This window comes from Emys orbicularis, chromosome 1 (assembly GCF_028017835.1).
Source record: "Emys orbicularis isolate rEmyOrb1 chromosome 1, rEmyOrb1.hap1, whole genome shotgun sequence".
Taxonomy (NCBI): domain Eukaryota; kingdom Metazoa; phylum Chordata; order Testudines; family Emydidae; genus Emys; species Emys orbicularis.
Window position 1 is genome coordinate 223,864,136 of NC_088683.1, and position 26,233 is coordinate 223,890,368.

The 26,233-nt window shown below is 43.4% G+C and overlaps 1 protein-coding gene across 2 annotated transcripts in view; it reads left to right on the forward strand.

Moving 5' to 3' along the window:
- PCYT1B (phosphate cytidylyltransferase 1B, choline) overlaps positions 1-20,996 on the forward strand; it is a 60,153-nt gene extending 39,157 nt beyond the window's left edge. For both annotated transcript variants that reach the window (XM_065421673.1, XM_065421680.1), the window contains exons 5-8: positions 1,761-1,839; positions 8,791-8,933; positions 13,436-13,624; positions 20,784-20,996. In XM_065421673.1, coding sequence (XP_065277745.1) covers positions 1,761-1,839; positions 8,791-8,933; positions 13,436-13,624; positions 20,784-20,996 — 624 coding nt within the window. The remainder of the gene's footprint in view (positions 1-1,760; positions 1,840-8,790; positions 8,934-13,435; positions 13,625-20,783) is intronic.
- Positions 20,997-26,233: the final 5,237 nt, after the last annotated feature.

Below are 26,233 nucleotides of genomic sequence, written 5' to 3' on the forward strand. Positions count from 1 at the left end.
CTTCCAGAGGGGAAGGTCTCTCGGCTGTTTCCCAACCCACATGGTGAATCTCTGAGGCAGGAAAATCTGCCAATAAGCGCAGGACCCACCAAGATAGAGGAGGAACTTTGTCACAGTACTAAGAACAGAGTTAGCATTTTTTAGGATTTGGATCAAAGCAATAGGACAAGAGATCATGGTGGCATCCCTCATCTGGATTAATCAAGTGGATAATGATTAGATAATTTTTGTTAGCCTAACTGTAACAAATAAGAATACTCTTTTGTGTTAATGTTCAGGGGCAGATATAAGGGACTAGTCTAGCAATAAACTACATATGACCATGTTTACACTACAAAATTAAGTCAATCTAATTTACGTCAGCATCCAGTAATTACATTGCTTGTGCGTTTCTACACTTTGCTCCTTCTGTCAGTGGTGCGCATCCTTACCAGGAGCACTTGAACCAATTGAACCGTCCGTGCGGGGCATTGTGGGGCAGCTTCTGAAAGCTAGCAACAGTCGATGTAACACAGTGTTTACACTGACACAGCATCAACCTAACTACATCGACACTGACTCTATGCCCCTCGTGGAGGTGGAGCTATTAAGTCGGAATATCGGGCGAGTTATGTTGGGAGGAGCAAAATTTTAGCGTAGACACTTACAGTGTTGGGTTGATGTAAACTGCCTTGTAGGGACCTAACTCTGTAGGGTAGAGCAGTGCTCAGTCTCTCTTTAGGGAAAATCTGGGGCCTGGTTGCTTGGTGTGCTTGGGCTGATTTGCATAGGGGGATCTTCAGGTGGCATAGAGCTGCTAAAGAATCAGTTGCACCAGGGTCATCATTTGCTATGGGGTAAGGAGGGCAACTGCTCTCCTCGACCTTGGTTTGACCTCCTCAAACTTTTTCATAGCTCTATGAGCTCCACTTTTGTTTTCCGTCCCCCCAGATTTTGCAGGATATAATACAACCACATATAATCTTCTATATACTGATAGAACTTGTCCCCCTGCCGCTGAATTTTTCTGAAATGATGAAATGTCCCTGAACTGCACCCACAAAATGCAGGTGCAGAAAGGGGGAATGGACTTTAACAATCTGGTCCATACATACTGACTAAAGTCCTGCTCCTGCTGCTCCCACCGAATCAAGGGCAAATCTCCCAATGATTTCAGTGAATGCCATCATCAGCCAAAAGTATGTACGTGTGCCACTGTCCTCTAATGGATAGAACTTCAGACCTGGTGAAGTGCACCCTACTGACTGCCCTACAGTGTATATAAACCCAAATGCAGCTACAGCTCACTGGAATTTACTTTAGCTCAAATGAAATAGTTCTTTGTAATGAATCTACAGTTTGATAGACAGTTTCTAAATAAACAAAACGCATACACACAAATATGGGAAGCTGGGAATAGAAACCCTGCTCCTTCAGTTTTAAAAGTCAACTGTCTGCCACTTGAGTTAAAGGAGATCTCCTGTAGGTAACAGTAGCAGCAGTAGGTCCCTTATCCTTTGTGCATAGAGGACGACATCACACACAAAGCAAGGGTATGTTATACCTGTACTCTTGGAGCCAAAAGTCCAGAGTTCTACCATAATTCCACATGGTGTGCTCTGTTGCAGCCCCCGCCCTAGTGCAATGTTTTAAATAGTACCTTTCAGATGATACTTTCAAAGGCAGGCAGACGCAGTTCAGAAAAGAAACTGGCCTTCCAAAACCAATGCAGATTCCCTGATGGCTGCATCTGATTGTTTCTTCTCCTGTAACTTTTGCAGATTGATTTTGTAGCCCATGATGACATTCCATACTCTTCCGCTGGCTCAGATGATGTGTACAAGCACATAAAGGAAGCAGGTGAGGGCAATTTTCTGTTTTAACTCTCTCCATTTCAGCCTTTATTTAAAGCCCATCTATGTATGTTACCGCCTTGTAACCACACCCGCTGGAGGAGGGAAAACAGAGATTAATGCACATTCCCGTCTGGCCTGTCAACAAGTAAGTGCTGCTGACTTCAGCAAAAAGATTCGCATCTTGAAACCACCGGTGATGACCCGGGCTGGGTAAACAAAAATAGGTTACAACTGTAACCTTCCGGAAGCCATTCAGTTTGCCAGTAAACATTCCTGCTTGGATTACTGTTTTGATTTGCGGTGGTTCGTAAGCAGTATTGAAATGCTGCGAAAGGAGTTTACTTCCCATGTACCTATAGTACCATGGCCAACATTCAGGCACCTGTTTTCCCTGGGCTAAGGTGCAGCTCTATTCTGACCCACAAGTGTGACTCCTGTTATGGGGAAAGCGTACGGTTAGCAATTAAAAATCATTAGGACCAGATACGCATTTACCCCAAAGCCCCGTTACATGACTCTGGCACTGCAATGGGGCCTTAAAGGAGTGTAATGCGGCCTTAGGATAAACGAGAGAGAAGCTCATTCATGTCTAACTTTGAGTGTGAGCCCCTCTTCTCATTCCCTCTCCAACCATAGTGTAGCTCAAACATCTAAAACAGAAAGGAACCTTAATTTTAAATGGAGCAAATAGTAACCGTTCTTGCCACAGAGATGGCAGGCTTGATTCTCCACTGCCTTGCACCATTTACATTTGCAGGTGTAAAACACATTGCTGGTGTAAGTGAGTGGATTAATCTGATCTGGTGACACTTTTCAGCCACTTTGCACAGGCGTAAGGCAGTGAAGAATCAAGCTCTGCCTCTTCCTCAATGCCCATGGTAACAATTGAGACCAGCTGAGCATAGCTTTCATTCCTGAGGTGTGAGGATAGGAGTCTAGGTGTTCTCAGTGTAGAGTCCCAGAGCGTGGAATTTGCTCCCTTCCTTGGTCTATCAGGGACTCAGTTTGGTGGCCTTAATGGAGTCTGTCAGGGCATGTTGTGACTGATCAGGGTTTGGTAGCTGTCTCCCACTAAATCAGTGCGCTAGGGTGACCAGACAGCAAGTGTGAGAAATCGGGATGGGGGTTGGGGGGTAATAGGAGCCCATATAAAAAAAGCCCCAAATATCAGGACTGCCCCTATAAAATCGGGATATCTGGTCACCCTACAGTGCGCCCACCAGCTGTCCTGACCATATCCGGACCTCGACTACACTGTTCTCTTTGGGGCCACTGGTGGTTGTGCCACTGCAGTCCTCACCCCTCCTAAGGCCGACTTTTCACCACCAGGGCCTTGCTGCCATAGGTATAACCCAATATTGAATCAAGACCACTGCAGAATATAGTATTTTCTAATCTTGTTTTTCTTTTCTTTTTTTTTTCTTGTTAACTGTTTAGTTTATGATAGATAGCTAATGAGTGAGTATGGATTTGTATGTGTATGCTGTTAAAGGTATACAATACATTACACAATGATATTATAGGCAGAACTGATAGCACCACCTACTATGAAGGTTGCCTGACACTTCCCATTATAAGACCATGGTTTTTGGTTGCTTTTTGTCAAACCGTAATCATATGCTGAAGCTTTCCATGCAAGGTATCCGCCTCAGGCTGAATTTTTTGAAACATTTCAGCCAAAACAGTTTGGCCATTTCCAAGAAAAAGGTGAGGGAAATGCATGTTGTTTTGCCCATGTTAATAAATTCTGGTGACCGTTTCTTTGAGAAGCTCTTGTGCCCTTATACTTTGGAGCAAGGACTTGAAATTTGACACGCTGGGGAGTCTGGAAGCCTGGATTGCTAAGGAACTGAGAGCTGGAGCTCCCAGGCTCTTGGTTCCCTGTCAGTCCACCACATGGGCTGCTGAGGAGCCAGTGGGAGAGGTGGCAGGAAACCAGAAAGGTTCCAAAATCTGCATGACAGGAAGGCTTCTGTTGGAAACCTGCCTGGTTTCTGGCAGAATTTCATAGGAATTGAACTATCTCCACGGAACGAGAGATCTGAATTAAGATTGAACAGACGACCTTAATTCTGGCATTTCCTAACTTTTAAGTGCTTGACTTTGTAACCTCAATACTGTTCTTTTCGCATAGTTTTGGTGAGCGTAGCATGTACAAACACAATGGGCCAGGTTTTCAGAAGAGCTCAGATCCCAGTCAGACACCTAGATGTCTAGCTGGATTTTCAAAAGTGCTGAACACTGAAGCGCTCCTACTAAGAGCAAGTTGAGCTCTTTTGAAAATCTGATCAATGTGCAGCATGGGCATAGTTCCCATTGCTGTAAGGAACATCAACTTTTATACAAGCCCCGAGTTTATTTTATTTCCCAGCAGTTTTCCCTCTCCTTTTCTTTAGGAAAAAGATATTTAAATATATTTCAAAAACTGTTTATTGCTCTAGTACCCAGCACCATAGCATCTAATCAGTACCCAGGTAAACTAGATCTGCATTGGGAGGTCCATATTGGACTACCTCTACCCTAGGTATGTTCATCCAGAGCGTCTGCCATGGAATATAGGCAGAAAAGGCCTCAATTTCTATTACAAAAATCAGTAAGAGGAAAAAACAAATATAATTTTCAAGCCTTCTTTATGCATCAAAAAGCAACAAAAATAAAGAACACAAACCCATTTCCCCCCCTTCACATGCCACCTTGAAGTCAGACAATTGACAGAATATTCCACCTGCCAGTCTAAATGAAGGTTATCATGATAGGATGTTGCTCTTTTTCTACAGCTTACATCTATTTTAAAAAAAAATCAATCCTTTCAGTGCCTTGCTGGCTTCTGTTACTGTTGTGATGCTCGGTGACTCACTAGATCTGCTGTGTCTGCTCTCTTGCACCTATGTCTCCTCCATGTCAGACAAATGATTTGCCGTGTGATCTGTGGGTTCCGAGGCAGTGGATCCAGTCCAACTCTGAAGTGAATGGGACTCTTTGTATTTGTCTTTAATGGGAGCTGGATTGGGCCCTGTGAGAAAAATGTAAACCATTGTGATGTCAAAAGCCTCTTTATCATGAGCAGCTATCATAACACAATGAACTGCAGAAGAGGGAAGCAATTAAACCTTCCTCCCACAGCTCTCTGGAGCAGACTGTTTCAGGCACATGAGACTTTTCCCTCTTCCCAGCCTACATCAATGTGTGCACGTCTCTCTAGAATTTCCTAAGGCCTCAGAATCTACTATCTGGTAATTTGCAAGTGTTAAGTGAAACGCTCACTGTGTTTGATAACTATTACCTTGTAGTGAGCTAAAAGCATGAGCCTCTATGATTGAGCTAAAGCCCCAGGCTGTCAAAATGGGTGATGTAACAGACTCGCAACCTCGGCGGATTGGGAACAGAGGAGAACACACAATACGCAGTGACCAATGGGTTAATTATGTGTTGATTCCTTGAGGAATTCATTGTCAAAAATGAACAGATTAACACCATATTAGTCAAACATTACAGTATCATTACTAATCAATCTTTGGCAAGCGCTGACAGTGAGGGCTAATCTAGCAATTCTGGGGCTGCTGCATGGAGCCAGCTCTTACTTCTCCATTACTGTAAAACAAAGGTGTGACACAGAAGTTCTGACAAGAAATTGAAACTTCTTCACTTAAGTCACATAACCTAGGTTAGGTTTCAAAGGCCAGTCCCCCTCACAAAGGGTTGCTGGTACAATTGCGTACTGCACTCTTCCCCTATGACCTCAGGTAGCTTTCTCAGATACATTTGGTTAAAAAGGGAGCAGAAAAAGCCTTTATAATTTTTTTTTTTTTTTTTTTACTGGCCATTATTTGTAGCTGGAATCAGTGCTGTGTCCATAGGTTTCTCAAGCACTCCACCTCTCCTGCTCCTGTGGCTGGCCCAGCTTGCAGATTTCATTTTACATTAAAATCTCACATTGGCTCTGGCTAAGGGGTGTCGATAGATAATTGAAGTAAGCAGCTGTGTGTTAGGGATCTCTGACGGGATGGAGGGAGATGGAATCTGTTCCCCAAGACTGTGGAACATCATAGCTGAGTGAAGAGAGAACTGGATTGGGTTCTATTCCAAGCGCTACTACTGGCCTGGTGTGTGACCATGGGCAAGTCATTTCATCGTACTGTGCCTCAGTTCCCACATGTGATACCTACCTCCTTTGTAAAATCCTTTGAGGTCTCCTTCGGTGATATCCTTGGCCACCATATGAAAGCATTATTACTGCAGTCAGTCCTCCCAGCCTGGGGGGTTTGGTCAATGAATCTGCATAGTTGTGAACCTACTCACTTCTCACTTTCCGTAGCCCCACCACCCCCTTCACATTGCCTCGTAAAGAGCTGTTGGGGAGCAGTGCTGTGTATGGGGATTGTATAGCCCTTTACATAGGTTCTTGACGGTGTGCACCCCCGCCCCTCCCAGGTTTTCTGCAGCAAATTGGGTCTTCAACACCATGGACAGGAGGCTAGGTTTGACACTGAAGAACAATAGCATTAGAACAGGTGAGGGGAATGGAAGAAAAGGAGACAACCAGATTTAATAGATGAGGAGAACCTTAATAGAAATGGACTGTATAGTTTTAAAGCAACTATGCAGTGGGCTCAGAAAAGCCTTAATTTTTTTTAATTGATGGTTTATAGAAATGCAATAGATCAGAAAGTTGTATTGAACCATGATTAATTTTATTTCTCAGTTTTGCAAGGTTATCTGTCCTACATATGCCCCAGCCAGTCAGTAATATGACTTGTTTAGCTAGTGACAATTAAGACCATTCAGTAAGAAAATGTTTTAAGAAAAGTAAGGGCTGATTTCTCCTTTCCCATCCACTCTTATCCTCACTGTGGATCTCTGGTGGATGTTTTGCACTTGATTCTTGCACCAAACTACCTTGGACAGCAATAGAAGGTTCACGCACAAAATGACTATGGGACAGGTAACAGAAATTGACAGCAGGTAAAATCTGGTCGGAAGGGTGATTCTTGATCTTCTATTGTAAAGATAGCTTTGTTTAAGACTATAAAAAAATTTCAAGAAGCAACCGGCATGGAACTTGAAAGGAGGAACACAGGTTACAAGAGGGAGGGTTTGGAGGAAGTGCCAAGAAGTCAGTCTGTGCGCACCTGGCTAGAATGCTAGCTGCAGATGCAGCATGTCTGCAAATAGTTCCCTTAATAAAGAGCCATTTTCATTTTAGAAACATAAACGTTGCTCTGCTACCAATATTGCATGCCAGGATCTGTTTGTGAAACTGGCTAAAAATGCAGTTTAAGCTAAAACAATTGTAAGCCAGTATTTTTTCAGGCATTCTCTTAGCTCCAACGTGTGCTTAGATATGTTTTACTGCTTCCCATAAAAGCTTCCTTAGCAACTGCTGCAATTCTGAAAAGCATGCTAGGGAGAGTATTGTGACAATGATTAAAACTGCTTAGCAGAATATTAATTAGAATATAGAGGGGGGAAATGATGTGTTTATCATTAAATCACAAGAGGCTGTTGCCTCTTGATTCCCTCCCTGGACCCTGTGAAATTGGGCTAACAACGCTTACTTTACTCACAGGGGCATTGTGAGGATTAATTAGTTAATATTTGTACAATCCTTTAAGACGTTAAGTAGTAAGTACTATTATTTCACAAGACTATTTCCAATCCAGCCTCACAACTCCGTATCACCTGCAGTTTCATATAAACTATTAAACAAATGGTTGGATATGGAGCCTTATTTGGCTTGTTTGGACATGGTTTCTCTATTGGCCCTCAAAGTGGGTGCTCTTTGCATTTCTATCTGGTCTACATAAGTCTGGGCCAGACAATGCCCTGAGATTCTCCTCCCTTTATTATTTAATATTTTACATATCCGTCCATCTCTATGACACTCCAAGTTGAAGGAGGGAGAACAGTGTTTTCTCAGCATAATGCCACTATGGGCTGTGAATCATTCACCAACAGTGCCTTTAAACTGCTCTCCCTTCCAAGAGGAACTATGAAACCTGACCTTCGCTGGCCCAAGACTCATGCAGTGGGTAGCCTAACCTCAATCTCCATTACCTACTTAGGTCATTACTAAGGCTGTGGATTAATCACAGTTAACTCACACTGAACTATCAAAGCCATTACTCTTCTTCCAGGTTGACCAGTAGAATTATTTTATGCAAACTAGTTTGCCCATCCCTAGTAGAGAGCTTGGAGTGCTTAACACAGTCATCTCTACTTCATAAGCCAGACGCTGGCTCTGGGAGTTGAGTTTTCTTCTTTGCATGGTGTGCATTATTTCACTGAATGCTGTACAGAAGATGTATTCACGGTTACTGCTAATATTGCTTCTGCCTCTGGCTTTATTTAACAGTACACATGGGCTAGTCTTAATGGCAAGCAGTTAAAAACTAGTCAAATATTTTGAGGAAATAAGCTAGTAATAATAATAAGTAGCCCTCTTCACCATCCCGGTTGTACTTCCTCTTCCTGTGAAAGAGTACAAGCAAACAACACTTCCTTTGTACTCCCCCTTCAGTGTAATGAAGAATCTCTGCTATACGAGAGAGTCAAAGAGCCCAGGGAATGAGAACAGCAATATAGAATAAAATATAAGATCTAAAGATCTTATAATGCCACAGACAGCCAACTAAACCTCACAATAACACTGGATGCTGGCAAATATTATCCAAGATTTACGGGCTGAAAAAATGAAGCACAAGGCAACTAAATGACTTCTCCAAGGTCATACAGGAAACCAGTGGCAGACCCAGGATTAGAACACATGGGTGAAATCCTGGGCCCATTGAAATTAATGGCAAAACTCCCACTAGCTTCAGAATTTCACTGGATATCTCTCAGTTCCCAGTTACACACCTTAACCACAGGAACATTCATGCTAAAACATGTATCCCTGCCTAACTGCTGTGATATCTCGTCATGTCACTCGTCTCTCTTTGCTTTCCACTTTCACCAGGAATGTTTGTGCCAACACAGAGAACTGAAGGTATCTCAACATCAGACATCATTACTAGAATTGTACGAGACTATGATGTCTATGCTCGACGCAACCTCCAAAGAGGATATACCGCCAAAGAGCTGAATGTTAGTTTTATAAATGTAAGTAAGCACATCATCTCTTCTCCCTCTTCTGATAGGGTTTCCATTAGAAGCTCAACCTTGGAGTAGGGGTTAAGATACGCTAATTTTCTCTTGTGCTTTTGAAATGGGAAATGGAACAGGGCAGGAGTTGGTTAAAACTAACTGAGAAAAATGAACATTGGTGGGTTTATTTAGGGATTTATTTTTAAGAAGTCCTGGCAAGTATCAGCTTCACATATACCATTTGGCATTGTTCTTGGAAACTGTAGCTCTTTAAGTAAAGCCAATGCTCCCAATTTCCCAAACTACTGCATACTTCTCATGGAGCTGCTGCTAATTTAATAACACTACCGCTAAAAAAAGCTGCCAATCATGTAAGGAAGACAGTCACAGTCTCTCCAAAAAGCAGCCTGCAGTTTGACTTTGTTTCCTTATTGTTGCTGTGATGTGGCCAAATGCCAGAGATCAGAAGGAAAAGGCATAGAAAGCACAAGTGTCATTATCAATTTCCTTCCTCTACAAACCAATTACATTAAAAAAAAAAAAAAGATGTTAAAGTAAGCTTAAAGGGTCCAGTGTAAGCCCGGGGGGAGGGAGGGAAATATCAATGGTGAGCCACTGTTTTGACAGGTATTGCAGAAGTCGGAGAGCAGTGTGTCAAGTCATATAACATGTGTCACAAAACCTAAGCAGAACGGAATGAATTAGAGAGCCAGTATAAAAGCTCAGAGGTTGCTGAGGATTGCTCTGGAGGATGCAGTATTTCAAATTAAGCAGCTTCTAATGACAGAACTCTCTGTACTGTCCAGGAGAAGGGTAAAGATGTTAAAGAAACATGTTTTCCTTCCTCCATTTTCTCTTTCAAGGTTTAGCAGCATATCCCCGTGAAAGTGACAATGCTGAAATGCTCCTCTGCACTGTGCCATATTACAAAAGAACATTGTGAATGACTATAGCTAATCAATGAGGAAAAATTTTAAAGGAAGGACAATGCATCACAAAATGTACCTTTCCCATTTATTTGCTATGTGCAGGATAGTTGTATTTATTTCATTAGCCCTCACTTTAGCACTTTGCTATAAAGAGAAACACTTAAGCAGATATCTAGCCAATTTTGATAAAAAATGAGTCAAAAGTATTGTCAAGTCTTACACCTTTCCTTGAGTCCCCCTGCCAATTTTTGTGGGATTGCAATTATATTTTCCTACTTTTTCTTTAATACTCTATTCCCCCTTTTGCTGTATCGAAGAGCCATATGAACACCAGGGGAAACTGTAAATAAAGTGCTATCAGGTCACAAAGTAGGCAACGGGGGAGAAAGATTTTTCTCCCTCCAAATTTTCATTTCCAGTAATCTGAAGTGTTACTTGTTCTGACAGCAAACAAACTTATTTCAGACAGACATGTCATTTTGAAGAGGACAGTGTCCCCTTAAATATTTTCTAAGCAATGAGGACAGACTGTGTGTGTTGGATTAGACCCTGGGACTTGCAATGGGAGTTAGGCATCTATCTCGATTAGGCACTTTGGTAAGTCCCACTCAGTGTCAGGGCTTGCCAGGACTGAGCCCCGGCATCTCTCGGCTTGGTGGTTCATAGCCCCAGCACCTCTGGGCTTGCCACGTTAGTAAAAAGTAAAAAAACTGCTTGAGCCCCGGCACCTCTTTCATTACAAATTAAGCACTGGTCCCACTAGACGCCTGTCTGTCTCTTTAGGCACCTAAGTACCTTTGTAAATCTGGCCCTTTCTCAAGCCAAGAAATGACAGGCTGAGTGGCACAATTCTCCCGTACTTGAGACAGAATAAATCAGACAGTCTATAGATTTTTTTATTTTATTTTTTTTTGTAATATGCACCTCTCTCAGCTGGAGTTGGAAACACAGACGTAGGCATTTTTCTTGTCTTTGTTTCATATTTCATTTTGGAGCACTGGCTTTTCTATTTCCCACCTGACTGAGCTGTATATGGCACATAATGAAGGGGCTCACTAATTTAATTCAGGCAGTGACTCAAGATTTATCGGTCACTCCAATTTAGGAGGATCCTTGGGATCCTTAGATTTTCCCTCTGAACCTTCATTCTCAATCCAGGTCTACTGTATTGCTAGTTTTTATGTTTGAGGTGGAAGTGGGGGTATCTTGTGTATCCTTGTTGTAGGCCTAGAGGCTTCCCCATATTTTCCCTGCTGTAACTATCCACGCAGGAGGATCAGTACTGCAGCCATCATTCCGACAGAGGAACACACTGGGTGTGAATTGGCTTTGGAGCTCATCAAATCCGTTCCTTAACTGGTCAGAGGGTAATTCTGTTGCATAGCACATGCAGCATTTCTTCACCCCACTTCTAGAGCCTAAGGCTATGGCTACACTAGCACTTTTGTCAGTCAGGGGTGTGAATAAACACACCCTTGACCAACATACGTTACACCTACAGATGCGCCGGTGTGGACAGCGCTATGTCGGTGGGTGATGCTCTCCTGCCAACATAGCTACTGCTGCTTGTTGGGGGTGGTTTAATTATGCCTACGGGAGAGCTCTCTCTCAGGCTGGCAAAGAGCGGCTACATGGGAGACCTTACAGCTGTGCCACTGCCAGGTCTGTAGTGTAGACCTAGCCTAATGCATTCTGAAGTCCCTGCTGGCCTAGGGTTACAGCAGTTTAACAGGAGAAGCTCTGCTCTTCTCCAAGGGCTTCTAGTGTTTCAGAACAAATAAAAGGGCACCAGTAGAAAATGAAAATGCAGGCGTTCCTAAATTAAGGCTTGGTTGCCTATGTAACGGTGGGGCTTGGGGTGGGGGGGTTATCCTGACTTAGCCTCTTTGGCTAGTCCTACTAAGCTGCAAAGGAAATGCTCCTGTGTCGTTTTGAATTTCTGTGTCAGCTACAGCTTTGAGGTACTAACTTTTTGAGTTTAAGATAAAATGAAATTGCTAGTTCCATTAAATGTTTAGCATAAAAATGACTTAGTAAAAGTATGGGCATATTTTACAACTTGTAAACTTTGAAGCACATGTCAACTCTGAAAGTAGCTCTAAAATGGCATTGTAGCACTCCTTTTTCATTGTCCCAATGGTGCTCATTTTAAAAGTTCAGGTGCACGTACGTGTGTGTGTGTGTGTGTGTGTGTGCCTAATTTGTTTACTTACCATAACTGCCTGCTCAAATGGAATATTTATGCATGCAGATGACCAACTAGCTGCACCAGAAGCACAAGTACTAATCTGCATCTGCAATGTGGGAATTGTGCATGTAAATCAGGTGTGTGAATGCTCACATATTTTGGTGAATGCATTTGCATGGCCACATTTGAAAAATCAAGACCCCAATCACTCCATATCATATCTGATTAATTAACAGGTTTACAAAATGTTTTCTGAATGCCAACCCTGAAAACTCAAACTGGAAGCTGGAAGCCAAGCTGTGTATTTTCTGGCTTGTTCTTCCTCACTACTAATAAAGATTCTGCAACCGGACTTCGACAATTCTACTGATGATAGTTGAGCTAGAATAAAATCCATCTCCCATTCACCTAACTGCAATGCTAACAAGACCAGCAAGGAAAATATGACTCTGGCTATACATAGGAAGTAGATCCTCAAGTCATAAGATGCCAAATTTACACTCCCACGTCTGACCAAAGCTGCACTTTTATAGGTTAAGCTGCCATAGTGGAGCTAAAGAACATTTGTTTTAGAGGAAAATTAATTAATTACTGTGTAATCTAGATTTACTCAAATTCCAGTTCACTGAAGTTCCCAGGCCGCCAAAAGTTGGTTATGAACTGACTGAAGCTCTGCTCCTACAGAGCTCATAAGATCTCCAGAGCCAGAGCTTCAGCCCCACAGATCCTTTAAGCTCTGCATGACTGGCTGTGCTTCTGAGGAGTTTAGAAGCTTTTCAAAACTAAAGCTTTGAATCTGAGGCATTTAGCAGCTCTGAGAGCCTATTCTTTTTCTCTTCTGATGAGCTGAGCGGATCTCTGGACATTGATCAGCCCCTTCTTTCCTTCCACTCCTCAATTGTTTGGTCAGCTAGCCTTCTGGCCTAGACACCTCTCTCAGGTATAACCAGGGGACCTCTGATTATCCAAAACCCCAATCATGAAGATTCTCTTCTGTTTTGAAGAGATCTCTTCACAGGAGATACCTTGGACTGGGATAGCATCAGGGCTGCAAGCCAGTATTGGGATGCACTGGCAAGAGTGTGGGGAAATTTGCATGTTGCCTGCTACAGGCCTGGGGTATTAGTTCTTTACTTGCACGAATACTAAATTGACATTATTTTTAAAGAACACCCTATTTTAATATATCTAGAGCTCTGTTTTTCTACTGGGGAACATAAAACATGATAAGCATTAAATGATAAATATTTTCAGAACATCCATACATTTACATATTAAAATATTACACATGATAGTAGTCAGAAAAAGCCCTGTGTATTTAAGCACAAATAACAAGCTTTCTTCTTTCCCCAAACCCACTTGATAATTTTTTTGTCTGTCCACACATACTTTTCAAACAGGAAAAGAAATATCGCTTTCAGAACCAGGTAGACAAAATGAAAGAAAAAGTGAAAAATGTAGAGGAAAAATCAAAAGAATTTGTTAATAAGGTGGAAGAGAAGAGCCATGACCTCATTCAGAAATGGGAAGAGAAGTCCAGAGAGTTCATTGGCAACTTTTTAGAGCTGTTTGGACCCGACGGAGCTTGGGTAGGTACTTCATTCCAGGAATTCTGTCTGCCTTTGATTTCTTCTTCTCTTAACACAGACCCATAGCAAGTTCTTTTGCTGCAGTCTTTGTTCTGAAAGCCAATCTAGCAGGTCAGTGCCAATTCCACCCAACAACATGTACCAGAACCACAGTGCAAACATCTCCCACTTCCAATGTCTTTTTCAGGCCAATTTCTGCGTTTGTATTTTTAAAAGGCACTACCAACATTATGTAGTGCCCAAGTATGTTACAGTGTAAGACTGCATTACGTAGTACTGTGTATTAACAGACACATTCTACACTGAGGCCTATTCTCCCCCCCCCCCCCCCCCCCATCATCAATAAACAGGAGTTATGCACCTATATCAGGAAGAGCTTATACTCCAGAAAATGGCAATAAAGAGACAGGGAACATTAACAATCTGAATTTGGCAATATTTTAAAATAGCATAATAAATATAAAAATGGTCATGTTGTAGCTGTAACTTTACACTGAGAAATATACAGACTCATAGGGAAGCCTGCAGAGAGATACATGTTTTAGGCCAGGCTTCAAGATGCACTTTTATAAGTCACCACTTTTTGTGAACAATTGACCCAGCCACTTTCCTCCAGAAATCTCATGGCGCTTCCCAAAGGTGGTCATAGTATTGTTATTTACAGTTCTCATTTTACAGTTGGGGAGACTGAAGCACAGAGGGATTAACAAAATCACACAAAATCACCCAGTGAGTTAGTGAAACAATCAGGAGTAGAACCCAGCAGGTGGTCTGACACCCAGCCCCAGGAACTGGTCACCAGAGAGACTGCATCCCACGCCACACCTAGAGATCTTTCTTCTTACTGTCCCAAGTCTTACATTACATTGGAATTAGTTGCAAAACTCAATAGTATTGTAAAAGCAATCAGTAGTTGACACAGGAGTTATTATTAAGGTACTACTGAGTCTTTTCTAACCAAATCTATGAACTTACATTTTGTTCAAAGGTTCTATACTCTGGGTCATGTAGATCCTGATCCAGCAAAGCCCTTACACACGTGCATAATTTTTAGCATGAGTGTACTCACATGCTTAAAGTTATGCATGTGTGAAAGTGTTTTGCAGAGGCTGATGAACACAGGACCCATCCAGCCACAGGCTTCCCATTGACAAACTGCAAAGGAACTGAGGGCAGCAGTGTACATAACCAACAAGCGGCCCACCAGCATGCCCCCAGGAGAATGTGGGCTCATTCAAAGGTACATTAGAATTTAGTCATGCAGCTTCCATTCAATTCAAAGTGGGTCAAGTGGCTGACAACATATGCAAGGCTTTAATTATTTATGGGTTACACTTTGCGAGGAAGCACAAATGGATGCAACCAGTCAGCTTAAAAAGTTTAATAATGATAATACCTAGGTCTGCCATACAGCTTATCAGCACTAGAAGTCAAAGTCGTTTACAAAAGAGGGCAGTATTATTACCCTCATTTTACAGTGGAGGAAACGGGATTTAATACGAACTTGAAGCAGGAATGATTTGCGTATAACGAAAACTGACTATGAACAAATGAAATATTTTCTGTTGTTGTTGCTTTTTATAGAACACAATAACAACATACACTTACAACTTACTCATGCACATTGCTAGTGCATTTCATTGAAGGATCTCAGTGGCTTTTACAAGCATTCATGAATTAAGCTTCACAACTCCCCTGTGAGGTGGACATGTCGTATTGTAGCTGTTTTACAAATGCAGAATGAAAGAGTGGCACCAGCAAGGTGTATGCATGTGACTCTAAATAGACTTGTATTATTGCACCTCTGGGCCTACCCTTTCCTTCATTCCCCAAGTTTGTTACTCTAATTTAGCGTGTCAGGTCTAAAACTGGATTGTAAGCTGTTCGGAACAGGGAGTGAGTCTTGTTTGTTAGGTAAAGTGCCTAAGGCCAGGTCTCCACTACAAACTTTTGCTGACGTAGCTCTGTTGGTCAGGGGTGTGAAGAGATGAGAGCTGACCGATACAGCTGTGCCAGCAAAAGCCCCTGGTGCAGAAGCAGTTATACCAGCAAATATGTGCTTTTGCCAATATAGTTTATTTCATGTGGCTGGAATAAGCATTACTGGCAAAACTGCTTTCCCAAGATAAGTGGCATCTGCACTATACTAGGCCATGCTCTGAGTCATCGGCTGAGGTAGGAATAGAGGCTAGGGCCTTGACTCAGTTCCCTGCTCTAAGCACTAGAAAAAATACTACTGAGAAATATTTTATCTTAAACATTAGACATTTTTATAGACTGAAATTCCTTACTGAAAAGCTCTAGGCTAAAACTCCTGCTAAAGAACATTTGTTGGCCCTCTGATTTAGGATGGCAGATGCAGAGTAGGAAACCAGATGTAATTTTATGCAGAGACATTTGCAGAGCAAAGTCCCGTAAAAGTGTCCGGAGAAGAGTGAAATCAGAGCTGGCCCTATTCTAAGGAAAGCTTTAGTGACAGTGAACTGAGGTGTTTTCAAAAATCATCTTCAGCCTGGCAACTGGAAGTTTTTTTTTTTTTAAATAATGATAACTTGCTATTAGTGTCAAAACTGTTATTAACATTAATTTGCCACATCAGTGTTAGTTAGATGTTGCTTTGAATGTTGACATTAAAAGTCCAGGAATAGTTATAGGCATGTTATACTCCTAGATCAGTAATTTGCATTCCATTAATATGCTATTATTATAATTACTATTTGTGAAATAATACACTTTGTGCTGGCATCCCTTTTCTAAAATATAAACTAAGGTCTGGGCAACCCACTTAAAATCATATATAATTTCTGGAAAAGGTCAAAATGCTGTTTTTCAAAATTGCAAAGGATGGATAGAATTCATTTGAGAATTTGTTCACCAAGATAGTTTTATACACAATGTATTTCCTTCAAAGAGCCCCATAGGTGCTGTGATACAATAATGGCCAATGTGCTATAAAACTCTAGGAAAAGAGCCACACCGAAAGCTGTCTTGCAATCTCACCCTTGTATAGTGCAGTACAATGTAAAGCCGATAAGGAGCAAGTTCCCTGCACGAACCTGCTGGCAGGTGTGAGTATAACATCCTCTGGGGCTCTGGGTTGAACTGCGCTATTTGAAGAAAGATGTTCAAAAAGGTCCATGTTTTTAATAATAAAAATGTTTACACAAGTCCTCAGAAATGGAGCAACATTATAGGAAACTAGTTTAAAGAGCAGCCCGCTCAGTTCCCCAACCGGGACGTCTCAGCGTTTGGAGAGCAGTCCTGATCACTGTTGGGAATATGTTTGACTGGCCAGAGCCTGAATACTGCCACAGTTTATGGTCAGTTTAATCAAAATCCAGGATCCCACATTTAGTGCACAACATACTTTCAGTCTGGACCCTGAAGCCCACATATGACCCCATTGAAATGTCCATATTGTATTGTAGAATCAGAAGCTCAAATAGTAGCAGCTGCAGACCTTCAGAGGGAGTTTTACAATGCTTAGGTTCTTTACCTGGTCACTTTTATTTTGTAAAGAAAATGAGACTTCCATACATGGTAAATGTAACTTTTGCACAGCCCCATAGAACTTCCTAAACCCAACAAAGACTCTTGCACCAATAACACTAATGCTTTACAGAGCCAGACCACATCACTTTCTTCTCTTAACCCTCCACACTAAAACCCCTCATTGGGACTGCTACTGCCATTGATTGTGATGCTGCTACAGGCTTGGGATCTTTGCCAGCATTGATTACATTCTGACAGCGCTGGACTATTAGCACTATTAACCCTTTCCTGCCCGAACCGGTCCTCTACTTAGCAGGCTGGAAGCTACTGCAAAGAGCAAGAACTTCCTGTTAGCCCAGGAGATTTACAAAGCATTGAATAGTTCAGACCTAGCAAGCAGGACAGGAGTATGGACACATGGCCATTGTGGGGGCAGAGGGGAGGAGCGGGGATACCAACCTGAATATTGTGCTGAAGTTGAATTTACTGAGATTGTATCCTCTTCTGCCATTTGGTTTTGCAGCTGAAGGCAGAGTGTGACATTAAGTTGATAATTGAAAATTAATTTTCAGAGTTCTATTCAAATAGAAGATAAAATATAAGGTTGGTGTGGGAGCTCTGGAGTTAATTCAGATTTGTTATTCTACTTTGGTACTTCACTCCGTGGGCCAGTAGCAACCAGGAGCATGGTGGAAGAAACTAGCTTAGTCTCTAGAGGTCAGAAGGGCCTTCCATTCATTTCAGCAATGCCTCTAGCTGCTGTTGTAGTAGATCTGATGAGCTCCAAAGGGAGCCATCCAACCTTCTTGACCAGAAGGAAGGTCACCACAGCACAAGGTCTTGATGACTTGGGAGAAAAAATTGAATTGAGAAAAATCATGGAATTCTTGGGTCCTCCAAGAGGAAAAGCACAGCAGAAAATACTTAGCAAGGTGTATGTTCAAAACATTGGACAGCACACTAGCTACTTATGGGTTTTTTTTATCATGCTAATTGTTATAGTATGGGAGCACCTCATACACACCCATAGATTTATCCTTCTCACAGCCCTATGATGGTCTAATAGAGAAGTATTATTATCCCTGATAGAGAATAGAGCAGTGTTTCTCAAACTGGGGTCACCGTTTGTGTAGGGAAAACCCCTGGCGGGCCGGGCCGGTTTGTTTACCTGCCCCGACCGCAGGTCCAGGCGATCGTGGCTCCCACTGGCTGCGGTTCACTGCTCCAGGCCAATGGGAGCTGCTGGAAGCGGCACAGGCCGCGGAACTTACTGGCTGCCGCTTCCAGCAGCCCCCATTGGCCTGCAGCAGCGAACCGCGGCCAGTGGGAGCCGCGATCGGCCGGACCTGTGGACGGGGCAGGTAAACAAACCGGCCTGGCCCGCCAGGGGCTTTCCCTACATAAGCGGCGACCCCAGTTTGAGAAACACTGGAATAGAGCCACAGAGTGACTGCGCAATTTACATAACCACATAAGAAGTCTGGGGCAGAGCTGAAATAGAAGATCTCCTGTATTGCAGTACTTCAGCCATAAGGCCATGCATGGCACTAGAAACATATGATGTGCCATATTAGAGCAGGCCATTTATTCATCTAACCCTTATCCTGCCTCCAGCACTGGCAAGTACCACATATTTCAAAGGAAAGTTAAAATAAAAACCAAATCATAACAGACCTTGCCAGTTATTCCTCTTTAGATCAATGGAAAATGAAATCCAACCCAAGGTTTTTGTTAAGATTTCTGGTCTGTATTTATATGGGTTGTGTGTGTTGGGGTTAGGTGTGTATATCCAGCCGGTATTCAACAGGCACAGAATTAGAACTCTAGCACTGAGCAGGAGGGGGACACACATCTCCATCTGCCATGCAGCAGTGGAAGCCAGCCATGAGAGGGTGGCGTGGGATTCAGCTGGAGATTATTGTCCAGCTCTAACCGGGAGAAGTTCTAGCAGCAAAAAGGGCTCAGAGTTTGGACAGAGAGAAAACCAGTTTCGTGAGACAAAAGGTGACCCAAAAGCTTAACATAGCCACATGAAGTTGCAGCTAGTTAGCAAAGGGCAAGTCACACAGTTTCGTTGGACAAGAGCTGGCTGACAAGGCCTTGCCTTGCTGTGCAGAACTGTTAGCTAGAAAGAACTCTTCTTATTTTGCATGGAAATACTCTGGAGGAGGAAGCCTTGGGGCACAAACTTAAGGTGTGCTTTTAAGTCATGTTAGTTAAACTGGTGCCAAAGGCTGTGTGGACACACTTATTTTGGCTTAAACTAGATTTATTTAGGTTCTTTAGCCAAAAATAAGAGTTTGCGCCAGTTTAGCAGGTTTGTGGTCCAACTTTTGCATGTAGATAAGGCCTTATTCTTTTCATTAGAACTCTGGCTGCAAGCAGCCACTTGCTCTGTTCCTGTGCAGACTAGAAATATAGGGCGTGTGTGAGCAAACACATTAACTAACCATCTTTCTAAACAATGGTGTAAACAAGGTTTAACACCTTTCAAACCGTGTTAGTGGGTTGTGGTCCAATCCTAGAAGGAAGCCCAGGAGTGGCCAAGATTGTTAACATTGTTGTCAAAAGTGTCAACCCTGCCTATGCTGCTGTTTAGAAACATGTTACAACGCGTTAGCTCACACACGGTCACACCTGATCTACACTTTGCTCTGAATAAGAGCCCAGCCGCAAGCTGTTGAAAGAATTACCAATACAATTCAATGACTCAGCCAGCAGCGAGAGCTCCACAAGAAGTAGCCTAGACAGCACCTTCCCCACTCCACCTCGAAGGTTAAGCCCCACATCTCCTTTGTAACAAACTTAACAGTACATTGCTGCTCTGAAAAGTGACTCCATCAAAATGTGGCATCTTTTTTTGCTCAAAAGATCCAGTCCATGGGTGAAGTCAATGGAGAACCTCACACTGACTTGAATAAGGTCAGGATTTCACCCCATATGTGTATCCAGAGTCATCTCTGCTGGCTACAACAACAAAGTAAAGGCCGGTTTGCGCACATGTTACATAAGCGCAGTCCCATTGACTTCAGATGTGAATAACCAGGGCCGTCCCTAGAGGGGTGTGGGGCCTGGGGTGGAAATGACAAATCCATCACTTCCGGGACTGACCGTGCCAGCCAATTGCACCGGCCCGTGGAGTGGTTGCCCCGATTCACCCTACCAAAGGGACGACTCTGTGAATAACCACCAGGGTTGCCCAATCTGGCTTTACATTTCTATGACTTTGACTCCTGTTGGTATAGTGGAGCCAGCCTAGCTAAGCGGGAGTGAAACGGAGTCTGTTCTGGCTCACCTAGGAACTGAACAACTAACTAAATTCTGCCTATAGCGTCCCTTCGGAGACCTGCAGAATGTGTAGTGTAGCTGGAAAGCTCCCAGCAGCACTTTTGCATCCACAGTGGTTTGCTGGGTACCAAAACCATTTGGCTTGTAAAGTATGAGCATTTGCCCAGAATGAGTGAGAGGCAACAACACAGGGGACTCCAAGGTGCCATTTTGACTGGCCATATTTCAGAGCAGAAATGCATGTTAAGCCTCTCCCTTTCCTGAAGGCCAAAGAATCTCTCCCCTTTCGTAGGTAATTGTCCCCAACTGGCCTCACAGCACCCAAGCCCCCTGTTGTTGTGCCTGACTCACACAGCCTCTTTTTCAAACTGCTTTTCAGAAACAGATGTTTCAGGAGCGAAGTGGCCGAATGCTCCAGGCCTTGTCGCCGAGGCAGAGCCCAACCAGCAGCCCAACGCGCGGCCGCTCTCCATCCCGCTCTCCATCGCCGCCCCCGCCCTGGTTGTTCAATAAAGCCTCACCCCCTTCCTCTCCGAAAGCGGCCTCGGCCTCCATCAGCAGCATGAGCGAAGGAGATGAGGATGAGAAGTAAAGAAAAATAAACGATAAAAAAAAAAAATATCAACACTCATATAACATGCAGGTGGCTGGGAGGAGAGGAACTACATACAGCTGTTGCTGACAGAGGCGAGTGCACTGTAGGAAAAGGCATTGCAAGGAGAGTGGTGCATTGCAAGGGACGAGTTCTCAGGAACAGCTCACCCCTGCCCCATTTCCTCTTGGGGCTCAGACACACCCGGACAACTAACTGACACACGACCTTGGAGTAAGTACCTGTCACTAGTCACTACTTGCTGCAGCTGCTAGGGCCAGCCAAGAACCTGGGGGAATTCGCACTGCAGGGGACATTCAGCCCCTGAGCTAGACTGAGTGAGCATGTGCACAGCAGCAGCAGCACTGTGTGAAGAGACAATTTAGCCACTTCTGGACTCTGCATGCACCTAGGGTGACCCAACAATATTAGGGGCTTGATCTTATATAGGCGTTGTACCCCTCCCTCCCCACCTTTGGGGAAAAAAAGTGTCCTGATTTTTCACACTTGCTCTCTGGTCACCCTACTAAGCCCTGCCAGTGCGATGAGGTCTCTTGTCACAGCAGCAAAAAACTTCTCCAGTACAGGAAATGTGTTTTTTTCTTTCAAAATAAAAAAAGCCACCAAAAAACTAAACCAGACCAGTGCAACGGGGATCTGGCCAGTCGGCACTGGAGATGCATTGAACAGATTGAGTTGAATGAAGGTTTGCTGACCAGGCCTTTGTCAGGCCATGTGCAAAGGTTAATATAGTGTGAATCCCATTTGCTTTAGCAAATCTCACTCCTTGTTCCTAGTGCCTCAGAAGCCACCTGTTGTGTTCTGGTTTTCTTTGTGACATTGCTTTGAAGGCTGCAGCATAGGACAGCGAATGTCCTTGCTGGGATTTCTTGTCTGGGAAAAAAATATTTTAAAAGAATTGGGCTATTTTAGTGATCACCTTAAGAATACACAGGAGCCAAAGCCCCTCAGCCACATTTCTCCTGGGACTACCATACCTTTGGAGATGTCAGTTATCAACCGACTGTCTATGCAACAGCGTTTCTGCCCATCCCATGTATCAATCAGATCAACCTTAAAACTTTTGGCATTTCTCTAAACAAGACCAAAGCATGTATGCACTGTACGTTCTTTTACAGATAGGTACACAGTACATGCATGCACACACATGGATATGCATTCCCAGTCTGGGATCCAGGTTAACTGCCTGCTGGCAACTGCCCTTAATACATCCAAACATTGGCAGCCCAATTGGAAAATAATTAAACTATATGCATAGAATTGGATGCTGGTGTTTTCCCTCCTTCCCTCAGAGCATCCTCATATCCCTAATGGAGCCACAAAGACATCAACTTTAAGAAATTTTCTCCTTTTTACATGATCATGTTGACATCACTAGCCTCTCAGCTCAGCATGAGATGAGACTTCTCTCATACGCCATCTACACCAGATGAGCAACGACTGGGAGGGGTGGCTGTTGGATTGGGTGACATACAGCTCTGTGGCTGGCTGGCTGAACTACCTCCCATAAGACTCCCACGTTCCTCCCAACCTGGAAAATGATATTAGAATCTGATCAGACAGCACTACAGAGAAATGATCTGCTCCATCCACCTCTACAGCAGGGGTCCCCAAACTGTGCATCATGCCCCCCTGGGGCAGGGAGGGAGTGCCACCCAGCTCCACTCCCAGCCCTAGCTATGGCCCCAAGGGTGGTGCAAGGTAAAAAGTTTGGGGACCACTGCTCTAGAGGCTGCTGCATTGGACCTACCTGTGTTCTTATGCTAGCATGTCAAGTGTTTCTCCATCCAGTCCACTGAGCAGTTTGGGCACCAAACCAGCCAGGCATACTAAACCTGCAATACATTCCAATTTGCAGCCTGCACGGCAGCCAGAACAAGGGATGGCATGGACAATAGTAGCCAAAAGCCAACTTCTCCACTTGCTTCCTTCATGCTGCGAGCACATCACAGGGTGAAAGTTACTGTAGATTTTAGTATTCTTCATTTTGTTGGTTTCCTGTACAGACAGGACAACACAGCTCCAGTGGGGAGGAGAGAGAGGCAGAGGGATTAAAAAGGATGAGACATCAATCAGCAAAAGAAGAGGACTCTGCTCCAGCCCATGAAGAACAGACTAGCAGTAACATTTCAGAGAGGCACCAAGAATAGGAGTTTGTGAAAAACATGTTGGTGTGTAAATGTACGGTGTGTGTTCATGTATATTAGGGTACTGGCAGCACTTTACCCTCTGGCTGCATTCCCTTGCCCTGCAGAATTAGAAATTATTGGTAGTGAGCCCCACCCTCAGCAGTTTCCAGGTAGGCCACTGAAGGACACTAGCCCCAGGCCCCCAAGCCAGCCTTGTGCTTTTTTTCCTAATAGCCAAGTATTCCTTTATCCACCCAACAAGGCTTAGCTGATTTTTCATATGCAACCTCAGCCAGGCCCTTATCTGACTCTCTCTCCAGGAAAGACGTCCTTGCTGAGTAACTGGTTTTCTGGAGACACAACCAGTCTCTTTACAGAGTTGCAACAACTGGCAGCTATCATGGTACCAGGGGCACTCACTGCTTCTTTCACTAGTGAGAATGACAAGAGGGCCACAGTGTCTGGCTGCCACCTGCCCTGTGAGAGAGGATGGTGTGATTAAAACCTTCATGCCCACCTTAGGCAACCAGCTACTGTAATTTCATCCCTGGGGTGTGCTTGTTTGTTCTTCTGATTTCTCCATCACAAACCACCCCTCCACAGTGAGAACAGCCTGCTCTCCATGGTGCTGTTTATACCAAGGAGCCCTGTCCAAATGAGATGGAGGCTGTCAGGGTTGGTGGGTTTTTGCTGTTGTTAAAACAATGCCCTCTGTTCAGCAAAGTTTTGGAGGAAAATTAACCTGCTTGGCTAGTAATGGGAAACAGGAGAAACACTCACCAGAATGACCTCATTTTAAGCTTAGCTATTGCTCCCAGAGTCACGTGTGGTTTACCAAGTGACAAAGCCATATACTTGTACCAGATGTCTGGTCTGCGTTTGGGATAAGACAAAGCCCGAGCGCCTGTTCTCTTGGTATGGATACCACCCTCCATGCACAATCTCCACCACGCACAGAGAAGACAGCCAACTTCCTCACCATCTCTGGACATACTGATGGTGATTTGCACTTTTTGGTCATCGCTGGGTTTCATTTTTTATTTTTAACAAGTGTTGCTTTATTGTGTTCCTATTTATAAGCCCAAGCTCCATGGGGAAAATAAATGAAATACAACAGAGAGTGCAGCTTGCCATCTTTATTTTACTACGGCTCTGCCAGTCATTACCGGAACATTCTTGGGTACCATCAAGCCCATGTTCTAACCCCAGTGGCTCCATTGTGGATATCCCCTCTCTCTCTACAGCCATGATACTAAATGAGCTGAAAAGCCAGCCATTCCAACCTGTCCAAACCCCTGCTGCTAAACTCATCCACCTCCCAATCGTCTCTCCTAGCAGCTCCTTGCCAACCCTCCTCCCACTCTCAGCTTTGCAGTGTGTGCCTTGCCTTTCCTGTACGCCAAGCACCTGCTTTCACCACCTTCAGACCCATTTCTTCCAGGAGTTTGTCCTGTGGGGCTGTCTTCAGTCTTGCTTCCTCCCTCACCTGCACCCGTGTTTTGTCTCGTCCCAGCTGGGCTGTAAGCTCTTCAGGCCAGGGAGCAGCCAGCTCTTATATATCAGTTATATCATTAATCAAAGAGTAGAAAACAGGGTTTTACTCTCTTTCTGCTACAGTATAGCTTCTGTTAGAAGGCACCCATAATTAGTAGGTGTGTAACCTTTTAATTAATTCCCACTTAATATTAAGTTGTTAAAGATAAAGGTGCAAGAAAACCCAACTTAGCTTTCAGGTTCAAACTTCTAGGTCAGTTACAGAAAATGTAGTTAGAGAGGACCACTAGGCAACACTTTAGTGATACAACTGAACTTTATTCAAAAGGAGGAGGATTAGTTAGGCAGACAGGCATGCAGTTACCACATACACAAATACTCACACTCGAAGATGAAATGGTGTATCAATGGGTGATCAGTCCACTGACAAGAATGTAGTACTGTACAACCTTATAATCCTGGAAACACCCCCGCCCACACAATGTTAATTGGAACTCCCATGCAATTAGCAAAACTACTTTTTATACTTCATAACACTGCTAATTAACATCAAACTCCCCTTTGTCATAATTATATTTCCACAACCTCATTGGCTCTTTATATTATACATTATTTAAATTAACATCTTCATAAATGTCCTTCCCTTACTATCAATATAGAGAGCATTTTAACAAAACATTTACAATTCTTAAAAACACTCATTGAAAACTTTGCTTGAACTAGTTATAATGAAACCATAATGGTCATGTCTTTGCGAACTCTTACTTTCCCATAACACACTTTCTCCAACTTACCTTTAACTTCTCACACTAGCATCTTCAGTTTCCCATATTCCTCTACACTTAGGCTCCAAACTTAACTTCTACTTATTCTTAACCCAAACCATCCGACAGGCTACAGGTGCAATGAATTTAAAATAATACAATTCTAAAACATCTGGGTATTTATATTCAAGAATCGGTCCCTACCCTTAGTGTAGACATGGAAAAGTTAGTTTCCACATACAAGACTATTTCCTTCCTTTGTCAAGTTCACCACCACTGGCGTTGGGCCAAGGGTACTTGCTGTTGGCTGGGTTTTGGAGGATCTTTTGTTGCTGGTTTTGAAATAGATATCTCCCCTAATCCCTTTCTTCCCCCCACCCCCTTATTACAGCTTCTCCCTCATTCCCCTCTCGCTACAGGCCCTGATTCAGCAAAGTATTTCAGCATGTGCTTAACTTTGAAGTCAATGGGACTGCTTACATACTTAAAAATAAACACGTGCACAAGTACCTTGCCAAATTGGAGGGCTGCAATCCACAAGAAAATGCAATTACATTTAGTGAAAGCTGTGTTTTCTAAACTAGAGAGTCACACCGTTGCTTCCGTAGGCCAGGTAGATTGCGTGCACCAGAGGGGCTCCTTACATTCCTCCCCACAAGCTCTTGTCTATAGACAATTACACGCTGGGTGAAGCTGTTGGCTCTGCTAACCAGATGCCATGGGCTCCGTGTGTCCACCATTTTCACCCTTCTGGTTTTTCAGTTTACTCAAAATCAATAGGGTTCTGCCCGCTGGTGCCTAGAACATTCCCATAAATGTTGGTATTCAG